General features: G+C 23.6%; 3 protein-coding genes across 12 annotated transcripts in view; 2 read left to right on the plus strand and 1 right to left on the minus strand.

Moving 5' to 3' along the window:
* The window catches only part of LOC122508556 (thyroid receptor-interacting protein 11-like), a 57,951-nt gene extending 54,454 nt beyond the window's left edge, over window positions 1–3,497 (minus strand). The window contains exons 1-2 of one of the 2 annotated variants that reach the window (XR_006302241.1): window positions 2,977–3,496; window positions 2,627–2,706 (exon numbers count right to left, since the gene is read on the minus strand). Coding sequence is in view for 1 of the 2 variants with exons in the window: in XM_043621986.1 (XP_043477921.1) it covers window positions 2,627–2,706; window positions 2,977–3,082 (186 nt within the window). In the remaining variant the exon portion in view is untranslated. Of the gene's footprint in view, window positions 1–2,626; window positions 2,707–2,976 lie in introns of both variants that reach the window. The other variant, XM_043621986.1, reaches the window with a different exon arrangement.
* The window catches only part of LOC122508560 (nuclear receptor subfamily 4 group A member 3-like), a 30,102-nt gene extending 21,605 nt beyond the window's left edge, over window positions 1–8,497 (plus strand). Inside the window, exons 1-4 of one of the 3 annotated variants that reach the window (XM_043621996.1) lie at window positions 76–500; window positions 1,154–1,323; window positions 4,865–4,986; window positions 8,316–8,497. In XM_043621996.1, the coding sequence (XP_043477931.1) occupies window positions 4,881–4,986; window positions 8,316–8,467 (258 nt within the window). In that variant the 5' untranslated portion in view covers window positions 76–500; window positions 1,154–1,323; window positions 4,865–4,880 and the 3' untranslated portion in view covers window positions 8,468–8,497. Of the gene's footprint in view, window positions 1–75; window positions 501–1,153; window positions 1,324–3,497; window positions 3,735–4,864; window positions 4,987–8,315 lie in introns of those variants that run through there. The other 2 variants (XM_043621995.1, XM_043621994.1) reach the window with 2 other exon arrangements.
* Window positions 8,498–8,631: 134 nt separating this feature from the next.
* Window positions 8,632–14,773, plus strand: part of LOC122508557 (band 4.1-like protein 4) — a 97,381-nt gene continuing 91,239 nt past the window's right edge. For 4 of the 7 annotated variants that reach the window (XR_006302243.1, XR_006302245.1, XM_043621987.1 and 1 more), the window contains exon 1: window positions 8,632–9,014. The gene's annotated coding sequence lies outside the window, so the exon portion shown is untranslated. The remainder of the gene's footprint in view (window positions 9,015–14,773) is intronic. The other 3 variants (XR_006302244.1, XM_043621988.1, XM_043621990.1) reach the window with 1 other exon arrangement.

Consider the following 14,773-nt stretch of genomic DNA (forward strand, 5'->3'; position numbering starts at 1 on the left):
ATAAATTATTATCAGAAAATAATAATTCAATCAAAAATGCTTCGTACAAATTTTTTTCAAAAAAATTACCAAAAAGGGAATATTTCAGCAAACATCGGCATCAATTTCCCTCTTTTTTCTATCCAATTCAGTGTAAAAGAATTTTTTTTAGCAAAAATAGATTCTTGGGACAAATTTCCTTTTTTTTTTTAATTAACGGTGGAATTGTCGAATTTTTTTCTCTATTCGACTTTTGAAATATATTGGAGCGAGAGAGTGTAATCAGAAGGAAGTTTTTTTTTCTTTTTTTGTGATGTGTTATGCTGCGAGTGTAAAAAGCGGTGCGATGCGCGTTTCTGTTTGCCTTTCTTATCTCAGGTTTGCACTGCGATAACCGATCTCCTCTTTCCAGCTGATCTCGTAAAGGCCTCGGATCTACTTCCCCTAAGTACTCGCCAGTCAAAGAAACGCAATCCTCTGAGGCGCGCTGGTTTAAGATGGATATAATATTATGTTGTTAGGTGGGAATTTTGTCAGACTCGTATCGACATTCATCAGTACCCGAGATAAAGAAGGCAAACTTCTCTCTTTATATTTGAAAAAAAATGATAAATTCCACTCTCATAAAAAACACATCCACAATAATTATAATGGCCCCAAGTTAAAAAAAATTTTTTTTTTTCATTTTCTACTTTTATATTAATTAGAATTATTTAATTAATTTAATTCTGAATTTGTTGTTCAATTCTGAATTATTAATTCTAAATTATTATTTTAATTATGAATTATTAATTATTAATTTAGTTCTTAATTATAAATTTAATTCTGAATTCTTAATTTCGTTCCAAATTATTAATTAAGATCTAAACTATTAATTTAATTCTGAATTATGAATTTAATTCCTAAATTATTTATTAGTTAAATTTTATCAAATTAAATTTATCCAAATTATTAAATTTATTATAGTCGAATTTATTTTTTCAATTAAAAAAAAATCTTTTCCTAAATTGTCTGCTCTTGTCACTATGAAAAAGATTCCAATAATAATCGTAACGTGAAAAGAGAGAAAAATCGAAAATATATTGTTATTTATATAAACGAATCGTTAGAAAATTCATAACCTTCTACGCATTCAAGTTATTTATGTAAAATATTTTTTATTTCATTTTTGCAGAGAGACGTGTCAAGACATAAGAGCCCCTCCCATCATAATGATGAGTTTTATGCAACAGCGAGAATTTCTAAATTCTCGATAAATTTTTTTTCTTTCTGAAGAGAAAAAAAAAATTGAACGATTTGTTAAAAATTGTGAGGAAACTAAAATAAAGGAAAGAAAAAAAAAAGGTAAGAGACAATATTGCAGTACATAGAATATAATAAATGGCACACCTGATGGTTTAGTAACAAAAGATAAATAATTGACATTAGAACTAATCGAAGTATAGATAAAAGTTATCTACTAAATTTCAAACCAATGACCATTTTCAAAGTATAATGTGTGTCGTTTCTCCATTATTTTCTTTAAATATACTAATAAATAAGAATTTTTTTAAACACGAAAAAAAAACAAGAATATTATTTACTAAATGAAAAAATTTCCATTCGTTAAAGGTAAATTTTTATTTTCAATTTTTCTAATTTAATTCTCTTGCTATTGTTCAAAATTTAATTGAGTTCTGAAAATTTGTAGATCAAGTGAAAATAAAGAAATTTGTTATTAATATTCTTATTTTTATTATTATTATCATTTATTTTATTAATAATATAAATAAAAATATTTAAAATATAAATATTTTCACACAAATATAGAAATAAAAATAATGGAAAATTAAAAGCACAAATTTACAAACAAAAAAGAAAATAATAACATTAATAATAAAATTGGAATAGAATTTTCAAAAATAAAATTATTAGATATCTGATAAAGCAACGGGAACGTGTTTGTTCTTTACTCGATTGCATTATTAGGGAAATCGACATCTGTTGAAATATTGTCTAATCGAAGGGTAACTTTTTATCTGCGAAAAATAAAACAAACATTTTATTAAATCGATTCTATTGCTAAAAATATATTTTTGATCAATTTTATATCAATTTTACCCTTCTGAACATTTAATAGCAGATAAAATATTCTCAATATAAATTTTTTTCAACTCGAAAAATAGGTCTAGTTAATTTGAAATAAAAAAATTAAGTAAAACAATTCCTGACTTTAGACGAAAGAAGGAAATTAATTTAACTAAGTTTTAAAAATTTTTTAGATCAAGTGAAATTTCTTTATTATAAAATAATTAAATAAAAAAAAATCAAGAATTATTTTAATAAATCCAACTTTTGATTAATAATTGTAAATAAAACTTAATTTTAATTACATAATATTTAATGATTGAAATAATTATTTTAATAATAATTGATATAGTTATTTAAAAGTGAAAATAATTATTAAAAAACAAAACTAATCATTAGAAAATAAAAATAATCATTAAAAAATTAAATTAAAAATTAAATTAAAGATGGAAATAAATAAATGGATAGATAAATAAAATAATAAAATAGTAAATTAACCCCCAGTGAGTAAAAAAATAAAAATTAAACTGTTAAACAACTTGATAAATATAATCGAATAAAATTATATAATTAAATTTACCTCTGCATTTTTTGCATTCAATATTTCTTGTAATTCGACACATTTTTCATTTGCCTCATTCAGCTGCTTAGATCGATCATCTGTAAAATAGTGTCTAATTAATATTATTAATAATTATATTATATTTAATAAATACTTAATTACATATTTATTTTCAAAAAATGAAACGAAAGAAAAATTTAAATTTATAAAATTCCCCGCTAAAATTTAAAGATCCTTCAAAAATACTTGATCGATAAAACAGAACCTTATTTTGACAGCAAAGGTTAACCTAACCTATGAGATAAATAACTTTCCATTTCTTTCTTGAAATTTTAATTCTATAGAATTACAAAAAAAAAATTAAATACCTATTTCTTCGACAATACCCTCAGAGAGTACTTCCTTTGTGAAATTTGTTATTTGTCCCTTTAAATTAGATAAACTTGGTAATCCATCTCCAAACCACGTCGCCATTATACACGTCAACACACTCGACGTGGAGAAATTCTTCAATTTTTACTCTATATTATTATAATTTCCAGAATTAGAAGAATTTATCACTTATTTTCTTGATGACACAAGATTTTCGTTGATAAGCGTTTAAACTAATAATTAGATTTCTCTCTAGTAGCACTATTAATTACTGTCATTTCTACATGATTAACAAATTTTGGTGGAATATTGTTAGTTTTAGCACTTTTTGAATTTATATCATGTTAATTGAGTATTTCTATTTTTCCTTTATTGTTATGAATTATTGTTGTTGATAATTAAATGCTTTGTTATAATTACTTTAGTTTTTGAACACTGTTTTTAATAGGAAATATGTTTCTTTTTTGATAGTTTTTTAAAACACTAGAAAGTTCGAGTATTGATGTACCGACTGAGTTCGGTTGGGTTGAGTTGCAAAAAGGAACTGTAGAGGGCTTTGTGTCGATTAGTGCTGCCACCTAACCTCTTCGAATATTTTGAAGTTGACAGTTTGATTTTTGCCTGTTCGTTCCTTTTTTATTGCAAAAAAAAAACTTAATAGGTAAATGTATTATTTTGATAATAATAATCGCTTCCAAATTTGGCAGAACATGAATTGTGAATTTAATAAAAGAAGACGATACAAAAGAAATAGGTAAATTTTCTTTTCTTTTCTTGATATTCTTGCTCGCACTTTTCTAGTAAACATTTTTTTCTATTATTTAACGATTTATTGTCAATTTTTTCGTTAATTCTTCCGCCCTTGAGTAAAAACAGACAAAAGAGTCAATTCTTAACCTAAAATCCAAAGGAAAAAAATTTATTTGTTTGGAAAAGGATTTTTATTGTAACCTTATTTTTTGTTATGGTTTTGTTATTGCTACAGTTTTCCTCTTTTTTATTGTTGTTTGTTTTTGTTTTTATAAAAAAAAGATAAAAGTTTACTGAAATTCAATTAAGTTAATTATAGAAATGGGATTATAATTTCGAAAAAACTTTCAATATAAATTGAAATTTGAAGACTTTTATATATAATAAAGTGTATAAACTTTTATTTAGTGCGAAAAGTAGATTAAAAACTGTAAAATTTTTCTTGAAACTTTTATACTCTTCTTTCGCGCACGTAAGATATTCTCTTTTGCAGTCTTTCAAAAGAAGACTTTATAAATTCTTTTCGTATATTAATAATAATGTTAGCAGAAAGAAGCGTAAAAAGGGGGAAAATATTAAAAGTTAATAAAAGCAAGATAAGTTTTTCTTTGAAGAGGGCACTCTCCACAGAAAATCTCTATATGCAAAAAAAGTAAATTAACTTTTGTGGAGGAAATTAATTACGAAACCAGTATTTCGTCAATAAATCAAGAAACGGAGATTTATTTTTCTATTAGCGAAAATGTTTCTTAGTATTACTTTTTTTATTTTCTTTATTTCATTGACGACAACCAAGCCGAATAATTAATTATTATTATTATAATTGCTAATTGTATTAATTATTACAATTAATAAAATAATTGCAAGAGTAATTATGTTTGAGAATGAAAGAAAAATTTTCGCATAATTATGAAAATTTTTTTATTCGAGTAAGAATTGTCTGCCATTTACGTAAGAGTTTGCGATGAATGAATTAATGATGACATGATGTGTGTTGAGAATTCAGAGCGGCGTGAAATTTTTACCTCCTGAATATATATATATATATATATATGTTTACACAGTGTAAATGTAATTTAGAAGTAGCACAACGACACAGTTGTCAAGACTTGTAATTGGTAAATTTTTTTCTAGACTCCTCTTCACTGAGATGCGTGCAACGGAGTATGTATCAGGAAGGAAGTCCCGCACTAGACCGAGTTCCTCTTCAACGGAAGGCAAATGCCGTTTACTATACTACTCTCATATGCAGTGCCGTAAGTTTTTTCCTTTTTCAGTTAAAAATTAAAATTATCTTCTCTATTTAGAATTGAACTTAAAAATTTAAATTACCTACGTCGATTTTTTATTCGAAAAACTGGAACTCTTTCAATTTCATTTCCTTTTTTCTCTCATTTTATTTTCTTAACTTGTTAATTTCTTGAGTGTTTATTTCCTTTATTTTACTTCTTTTATTTATTGCATTTATTATTCAATTTTTTTATTTATTTTCATTATTTTATTCATTTCATTTATTTTCGTTATTTTATTCATTTCATTTATTTTCGTTATTTTATTCATTTCATTTATTTTCGTTATTTTATACATTTTATTTATTTTATTTCGTTTATTATTCAATTTATTGGTCCTTATGGCAATTATAGAACACGGGACAACCTGCTGAGTTTCATTAAATTATGAAAAGTTGTTTGTCAAACAATTTCAGTAATTTATAAGATTTATGTTTTAATTTGAACTTGAAATAAGACACATTTTGTGTTTTGTTTTTTAATTATTTAAACCACTTTCAATGTTTTTTGTCTCTTATTATGTAAAAACAAGATTCAGGTGTTATAAATTGCTAAATTTGTTTATAATTGCTCAATCAATTTTATTCTCCACTTGTTTTATCTCAATCGTTAAATTTTATTTGTTTTACATTAACATTATTTTCATTTATTACTTATAATTGTTTTTAATTTATTAAACTAGAAATTTTAAATTCATAATTTTTAAATTGAATAAGTTTTCTATACAATTCTGTATATTTATTTTTAGAAATAGCTTTCTTTGAGTGCTTTTTCTTTTGATGACTGTTTTATTTTTAAGTCAGACTTTATTAATGGATGTCACTTTTCAAAAGTAGTTTTTAGTCTATTTACTCATAAATCAAAGAAAAAAAATTCTTATTTATAGGAAAAAATTTCAGAAAAATATATTTCCACTTTATAGAGAAATTCTTGTGGAAAATTCATATTTACTTTAAAATCAATTCTAATCATTTCTCCCTTAATCCAAATGCGTTTAATTTTTAATTTGTAGCTTTGGTAAAAAGAGAAATAGAAATAAAAACTTTAATTACTTTTTTCTGGAATTTTCCTTTTAGATGAAAAATCGTGATATTTTAGGGAAAAAAATCTGTTTCATATGAAAATTCAATAAATTAATTCTGAAAAAGTTTTCTGAAAGTAATTAAACTTTTGAAAAACAATTTTTCTTTCTTGAAATACGAAAATTTGTATTTTTTACTATTTTAAGAAATATTTCTGAAAAATTCTCTTGAATTTCGGAGAATAAATCTTCAAGAAATGTCTGACCAGATTTATGTAAGATTTCATGTATTCACATATTTTCCTTTTTTAGTTTCCGGGATTTGTCAAAACGGCTTTATAATATTCTATTTATGCTGTAGCGTGACAGTTTCATTTTTCCAACCCTTTTTTAAAAGCTTCTTAGCCTTTTTTAAAATTAAAGTCTATTATTTATTTAGAATAATATTGTTAATGTTATTATTATTAATAATCATTGAAGTTTATTAAAATTTTTAGAAAATAATTAAATTCTGCTGAGAATTTTACTACAGTTGTTTAAAATAATTTAATTTATTCGAGGAATTTTATTAAAATTGAAAATACAGTCGAACCTGGATAAGTGGAACCTGAAGGGACCAAAGTTCTTGTTCCACTTATAGAGGTATTCCACTTATCCAGGTCATTTAAGGTCAAGTTACTTATGCAGGGACCGCAAAGAAAGTTCCACTTAAAGAGGATTCCCACTTATCGAGGGACCACTTATCCAGGTTCGACTGTAATTGAATTCTATCGAAGAACAAATAATATTAAAAATTTTGACAATAATTTAATTCTTTCAAAAAAATTTCTTTAATTTATTGAATGTAATCGATTTTGTTAATAATTGTAATTAATAATTTTACTGTTAAAATTTAATTAAAATTATTGATAGAAAATTAAACTCTTTTAAACAATTTTATTAGATTTTTTGTAAATTATTAAATTCTTTTGAAGAATTTCTTTAAGTTTTTTGAATAATTTTAAATGGAAATTTTGAAAATAATTGATTTAAACTAAGAATTTTTTTCAACTTATTAAAATAATCGTGTCTGTTAATAATTATAATTTATTAAATCTTTGATTTTGGAAGTTTATTAAAATTATATTGAAAATAATATTGAATTCCTGAGAAGAATTTTATTATTTATATAAAATAAATCAATTCTTTCAAAGAATTTTACTACTTATAAAAATAATTGAATTTTTTCGAAAAATATTATTAAAAATTTTTTTTTAAAATTGAATTTTTGAAAAGAATTTTACTATTTATAAAAATAATTGAATTGCTTCGAAGGATTTATTAAAATTTTAGAAAATAATTGAATTCGTTTGAAAAATTATATAACGAATTTAGAAAAAAATTGAATTCTTTCGTGAAATTTGATTGAAAATAATTGAATTTTTGCAAAGATTTTACTATATATTTAAAAAAATAATTGAATTGTTTCGAAGGATTTATTAAAATTTTAGAAAATTAATGAATTCTTTCGTGAAATTTTATTGGAAATTGTTGCAAAAACTTTTACTACCTATTTATAAAAATAATTGAATTCTTCCAAAGAATGTTAGGAAATAATTCTATTCTTGCGAAGAATTATATTAAAATTTTTGAAAATATAAACAATAATAATTATTAATTATGTATTTTTAATAAATGAATTTTTAAAATTTTTATTATGAAATTATTCAAAAATTTAGATTTGAAAATAAAAAATTTTGTAATTTGCATAATAATAAATTGAATGACTTATTTTGCGCGTAACATTTGCTAGTTAATAATAAATAATATTTTTCAGAAAATCATTAATTTTTGAAAATTTAGAAATTCTCTAACACTTGTTTAGTTATTTGTTAGTTTTAATTATTATTTTAGGAAAAACAAGAAATTATGTGTAAAGTAATAATAATTAATATTTGTGATTATCATTTTAAAGTTGTTATTTAATTAAAAAAGTAATTTTATTACAGTTGTGAAGTAATATTTCAATATTTTAGTTTTTCTGGCATTTTTTTCTCTAAACAAAATAAGAGTTTTTTTTATTTATTTATTCATAAAAAATAAACTGAAACGAAATGAATAATTTCTTCGGAAGTTTTGAACATTTATTTTTAGACCTATGTTTTTCGATTAAAAAAAGAATATATATTTTTTTAAGTTTCGTTACGTAATTCATTTTAATTATCATAATACAATAATCTCTTATAGTTAATCTACCTCCCAGAAATAAAAAGTGATTAGTGTACTTTTTTTGTAGGACCGAAGATGATGTTCATTCAAAAATCATTGTCCAGTCATCGCCATCAGCGTCCACATCATCATCATTATCATCATCATTATCATCAATGGATGGAAATGAGTCTTGATTGCCCAGAATCGCCCTTGTTGAATCCGGCACTGTTCATATAGTATTGTGATTAACAAAGTGAACCTGCACAGGAGTTTCGAAAGGGTAAGAGAGATAGAATCACGAAGAAGCGAAGGAAAAGGTAAAGGAAAGAAATGAAAGGCTTATACATATACTACAAGGCAAAAGCATATCTGAATCCTCTTTTACTTGACTCGACTCAGTCTGATCGGAGCACTGGCCGTGATCCTCTCGAGCTCATCGCGCACTCTCAGCCCTCCGCAAAACTTTTCGTCATTTTCCTCCCGGTATTTCTTCAATCGCGTCCTGTATCCGTTAGTTCGCATTCCCGTCAACGTCATCTTCAAATCGTTTCTGTTTATAAACTACACGATAATTTCTTTATAAATTCTTCTTTTTTTTGTTGTTGTTGTTGTTTTATTTTTCGTGTTTTTTTTTCACTCTTCTTTTTTATTTTTCTGTCATGACGCGCGAAATACAAAAACAACTGTCATTCGGATAAACGTGGTGATGAATTTTTGTGAAATGACAATTGCTGTAAAATTAAGTGATTTTTGAGGATTTTGAGTTCTTTGATTTTTTTGAGAGGTTTGTTGAAAAGTTTTCTTTTAGTCATTATTTTTTTTTTTTATTTTTGCTTTTGTAGAATTGTGTATACTTATGAGCTTTGGTGATAAGTTATGGAGAATATTTTTGCCGGGTTGAGGAATGTCACGTGTTAAAAGACGCGAACAGGTGTTCTGCGTTGCATACAGAATAGTTTCATGTTGAATTTCGATGAAATATGCAGGCTTAATAACAAAGTTTACCAAAGTTTATATAGTCAGGGATTTTTTTTTTTTTTTGTTGAAAAGGAAAACTTTGTTTGCTTGATCCTGGCATAAATCGGATTAAGGATTTATATTTATTTTAGATCCAAAGAAAATTTCCAGTATAAAAAATATAGAAAATAAGTTTCAAAGGTTAATACAGGAGAAAAAAATTTTTATAATTCAAGTTATTTTTTTAACTTTAAAAAATGTTAGGAAATCTCGTTTCGTGCTTTATCATATTTATATCACATTTAAAAAAAAATTACAGTCATTAAAATGAATAATTTTCTCCAGCAATGCTATATTATAATTAAAAAAAATTTTCGATGGAAATATTTTTAATTTGAAAAAAATGTCATTTATTTTAAAAATGTGATTTTAAAAGAATGTATGAAAAAAATGACAATTAAATTTGTTTTAAAAATTCTCATTATATTTTATGTGAGAAGAGTGTTTGAAAGCAAATTTTAATTAAGAGAAAAAATAACACATTTTTTTCAAGTAAAATACATTTTTAGATTTCATTTACTAATGGAAAATTCTCGTAGTAATATTTTCTAATTACAGGAAAACGAATTAAATTAATGATGCAAATTTTCAAACCTCTTATTATCTTTTTTTCTATAAACATCAGTAATTGCGTTCAAAAATATTAAACAATTATTTCATTCTAAAAGAGCTGGCAAATTAATTATAACGATTCAGTGCAATTTTATTTTACAAGTTATTTATAAGAAACGTAAATTTTTATCAAATTTAAAGAAACGAGTTTTTATTAAATTCTGAAGTAACTTGAAAGCATTTTAAAATTATTAATAATTAAAAAAAAATAAAAAATATAAAAATCTTTAGTGAAAAATAATAAAAGACTAAAGTCTATTTATTTCATTTATTTCTTTATTCTTATCTTTTATTTACTTCTGTTTCGTTAATTATTATTCATGAAAAATAAATAAAAGTGAAGTTAAATTAAAAATATTTTTTAGTTTCTAGGTAAATTAAAAAATTGCAAAAATATTTGAATGTTCCTTAATTCATTCGAAAATGTAATTAAAATCCCAATTAAAATCCGCAGGATTCGTTTTAAATTCTCAATCGAGAATTTTATTGATTAAAGAAGCTGATAGTTAAAATACAATCGGACAATTAAAGACTCGAATAATTTTTGTTTCACATAATCGTTTCCTGTGTTTTCTAAGGATCGAATTGAATGAGATATGCAAAGACCGAAATAATCTAACTTGTTATCTTTGAAACACTTATCAAAATAAATTCAGCAGACGCTTTTTTTAATAGAAGACATTTTGAATCGAATAAAACGATAATAGAAAGTAAATTATAATTATAATTATTATAAAGTAAATAATTGAAAATTAATTAAGTAATTAATAAAATTAAATTTTTCATTCAATTAAAAAGAGAAAAATGTATTAAAAGAGAAAATTAAAAAAACCGTTTCACATTAATTTAGTTTTAATTTATATTTTACAAAATTAAAAACTCGTGGTTCAAATCATACAACAAAGGGCGAAAGTTTCTAAAAACAATTAATAGTTTAATTGTTTTTCATCAAATTCAATTGAACATTTTTTTACGGAATTAATTAAACTATTTTGAAGTTTTTCAAATTGCCAATAAACTCTAATTAGAGTCCACTGGGATTTTTTCGTGTGGAATTTTCTAGATTAAAAAAGTTAATAGTTACATCACAATAGAACAATTAAAGTCTCAAATTAAAATTTGTTTCATTTAATCATTTCCTGTTTTCTAATATTTTACAATCAAATTGCGGACGATGTGAATCCTTTGATTTTGCAAATTAATAAAAAAAAAAGTTCGTTCTACAAAAAGAATATGTAAAAATTATAAATTAAATTATAGATAAAATTAACTAAAAATCTACATGAACTTTTGGAAAATATTAAATTTTTCGAGTTTAAAATTAATTGCAAATAGTATTTTTTTATAATTGTTTCGAAGAAAACAAAAAACCGCTTCGATAAGAGAAATAGAATTTGATTCTTTTTTAAGAATGAAATACAAGACTGGAATTTTTCTTTGGATAAAAAAAATAAAAGATTGCGCGAATTTCACACGTGATATGATTAGATCAAAAGTCACTTCCGACGAGTAAAAGGGTGACAGCCAGTGAACAATGTAAAGGTGATATACTCGAGTTCTTATTATTCTCAGAATATGAGAGCAAAGGAGGAGCGCTTACGCCAGGTCAAAGGCATTTTGTGTACTTGTGCAAAAAAAAAAAAAAGAAAAAGAAAGAAAGAAAAGAAAATGCACCGGAAACGAATATTAAGGGAATGCATTTATACACCTTTTTGCTCGACTCGTGTGAATCTTTATATACATGCGCACTATATAACGTTTCTTTCTTTTTCATGAGAAGTAAATTAATTAGGCGTAATAAGTCCGGAACTTAAGAATCATTGTTTTTCTCTTATACGGGGGCATTCACTCTATATATGCTTGAAAGCGTTAACTACCAATAATTATATTTCTAACTGTATCCATGCGCTTTTCTCTAACATAATTTCGAGGAAAATACGTTTACCCAAGTCTCGTGTTGGAGAAAAGAAAAGAGAGAGAGAGAGAGAGAGAGAGAGAGAGAGAGAGAGAGAGAGAAACCTCCCTTCCATCGACAACGAAATCCTTCAATCCTACAATTTCATACTTAATTATTCTTTCTCGTTAGTTTCCCTTTTTTAAATTTTAATTTAACGCCCTTTATGTTCACCGTAACGAGCTACTTTTCAATTACTTGTAAATTGGTCTGGCTTTTAATTATACTTTAATCATGGCTATATTTTAGTAAATCTGTGTTTCAGTTTACTGAAATATGAATTTCTTTCTCCTTATTAGTAACTTTTTTTCAAAACTATATTTTATATCGTCACTTTACTTTTTAATTTCTCCTTTTTGACAAATTGATAATATTTTATTTGCCTTGGATTTCCTTAAAACTAAATTTAAGCTTAGATTAAATTATTTATTCAAATAAATTAACATTTAATAACAGGGTTGCCACGCAACCTGAAAACCTGGAAATGTCAGGGAATTTTATAAACCTTGAAAAAACCTGGAAAAGTCAGGGAATTTTGATCGAAATCCTGGAAAATTGTTATTTTCTAAAGTTTATTCTTGAAATCGAATTTTACATAAATATTTCAAAATTAATTAAATTTTAAAAAAGTTGCGTTTACAATTTTCATAAGTACAGATGAATTTCCAAAGATTTTAATTTGAAATTTTGTAAAATTTCAATTTTCAATGAATTTAACTAGAAATCGTCTTAAAGAACGTAAATTTTTGAGAAATTTTAATTATTCCAATTTTTCTGAAATTAGTTAAATTTTTTAATATATATTTTTAATTGATTATTAAAAATAATGGATTTATAGAAGAATTGTAATTAAAAACACTAAAAAAAATTGAATGTTAAAGCAACTACAAATGATTGCATAAATTCAATTATTTTCCAAAGTAGTAAAATTCTTCTTAGAAATTAAATTATTTCCAATAATTTTAATAAAATTCATGTCAAAATTTCAATTCTTTTCAAAAACTTTTCTCAATTCAATGATTTTTAATAAATCTACTACTTTAATAAAATTTTTCAAAAGAATTCAATTATTTAAAAAAAAATTTTAATTCTACGCAAACATTTCATTATTTTTATAAATAATAAAACTCATCTCAAACTTTCAATTATTTTTAATACAATTTTGATGAAATTCATCGAAAAATGAAATTATTCTTAAAATTTTTATTAAAATTCATCAAAGAAATTCAATTATTTAAAAAGACATTTTAATAAAATTAATTGTGTTCAACAATTTACAAAAATTCTTGTCAAAATTTCAATAATCTTTATAAATTTTTCTCCGAAATTCAAATATTTTCCAAAACTTTAATAAAATTCTTGACAAAATTTCAATTATTTTCAAAAACTCTTTTAAAAAAAAAGTTTCAAAAACTCTATTCTCTTTGGAGAAATTCAATTATTTTTAATAAAATTTTAATCAAATAACCGAAAAATAAACTTATTCTTCAAAATTTTATTAAAATTTGTCAATAGAATTAAATTATTTAAAAATTTTGTTGATACAAGTCTTTATAAAAATTCAATTTTAAGAAACATTCAATTATTTAATAAAATATTTATTTTTGTATTTAAATAATTGAATTCTCGTGGATTTTTCCAGTAAATATTGATTTAAAAGTGAATTTCAATTAAAATTTTAGATTATTATTGAATATTGAAAGCAATATAGCGTAAATTTTTAGAAATAATTGAATTTTGAAAATGTTTCAAATTAAAATCTTTTAGAAAATTTGAACTTTTCATACTTTTAATTAACAATTCGAATGTTTAGGTAAAATTGAATTGTAAACAAATGGATTTAAAAATTCTCAAAGAAGAACTTTTTCAAAAATTATTAAAAAAAATTGTTTTAAAAAAGAATTTTAGTTTAAAATTCTAGAAATGAAGAATTGAATTGAAATGAAAATAATTTTGAAGAAATTACAGTAACAATATTTTTATAATATAAAAATAATGATAGTCAGGGAATTTGAAATGAGAAAAAGCGTGGCAACCATGAATAAGTTTTAATTATTTTTGAATTGGTATTCAAAATAATTAGTTGTAATTATTTTTTTTTTACTTTATTTAATTGCATTTTTTTAATTTACGTAATTTAATTAGTTTAATTTGAAATTATTTCGGTTTCTTTTTATTAAATAAATGAAAATATCAGAGTAAAGAGGAGAAAATAAAAATGTACAGTTTGCGAAATTAAAAAGTCGTTTGCTGTTCGAACGGGTAAAAATCTTTTGAAAAGAATTAATAACGCGGAAAATATATAGTGACTTGACTAAAAGGTGAAGTAGAAATAAAAATGTAATTTAGAGTAACAGGATTGGTTTTTCTTGTGTGCGGAATAACGTTTCATCAATCAGAAAAGCTTATAAGAATCAATTAAATTCTTAAATTAAAAGTAACTTTTTTCCCCATTTTATTCCACAATGAATTGAAAAGAGTTAGCGGTCTATATATGATTACTCATCTTTAAAACATCGCTGTGTCATCGCATTATATAAAGAAAAATTGATTCTTTTCTATGACTTATTCTTATTCGAAAAATCTAAGTATATGTTAGACTTTTATTCTTTTGGAAATTAATCAAAAATTTCTTTGACAAATAGATATATGACGTCATGAATAAATAAGAAAAAAATTTGTTAGCCACACTTTTGTCCAAATATAGAAATTTGATTGTTTCTTTTTCTCTCTTATTTTTTTTTTAGTACATGTAACAAGGTGAATTTACAAAGACGTCTTATACAAGGTACCGAGAGAAGGTATTCGAAAATTTCTTTAGAGTATGCAAAGCACGGACCATTAATTTTCTTGGCGATTCGTTGGACGCGGAGGCATTCTTTCAGGATTGATGTATTATGCACGGAACATTGTCGTGTGTAAATTTTCTTCTTCTTCTTCTTCTTCTTCATTTTTTTTTT

The sequence above is a fragment of the Leptopilina heterotoma genome, unplaced genomic scaffold (assembly GCF_015476425.1).
Source record: "Leptopilina heterotoma isolate Lh14 unplaced genomic scaffold, ASM1547642v1 Lhet_54, whole genome shotgun sequence".
In the NCBI taxonomy this organism is placed as follows: Eukaryota; Metazoa; Arthropoda; class Insecta; order Hymenoptera; family Figitidae; genus Leptopilina; species Leptopilina heterotoma.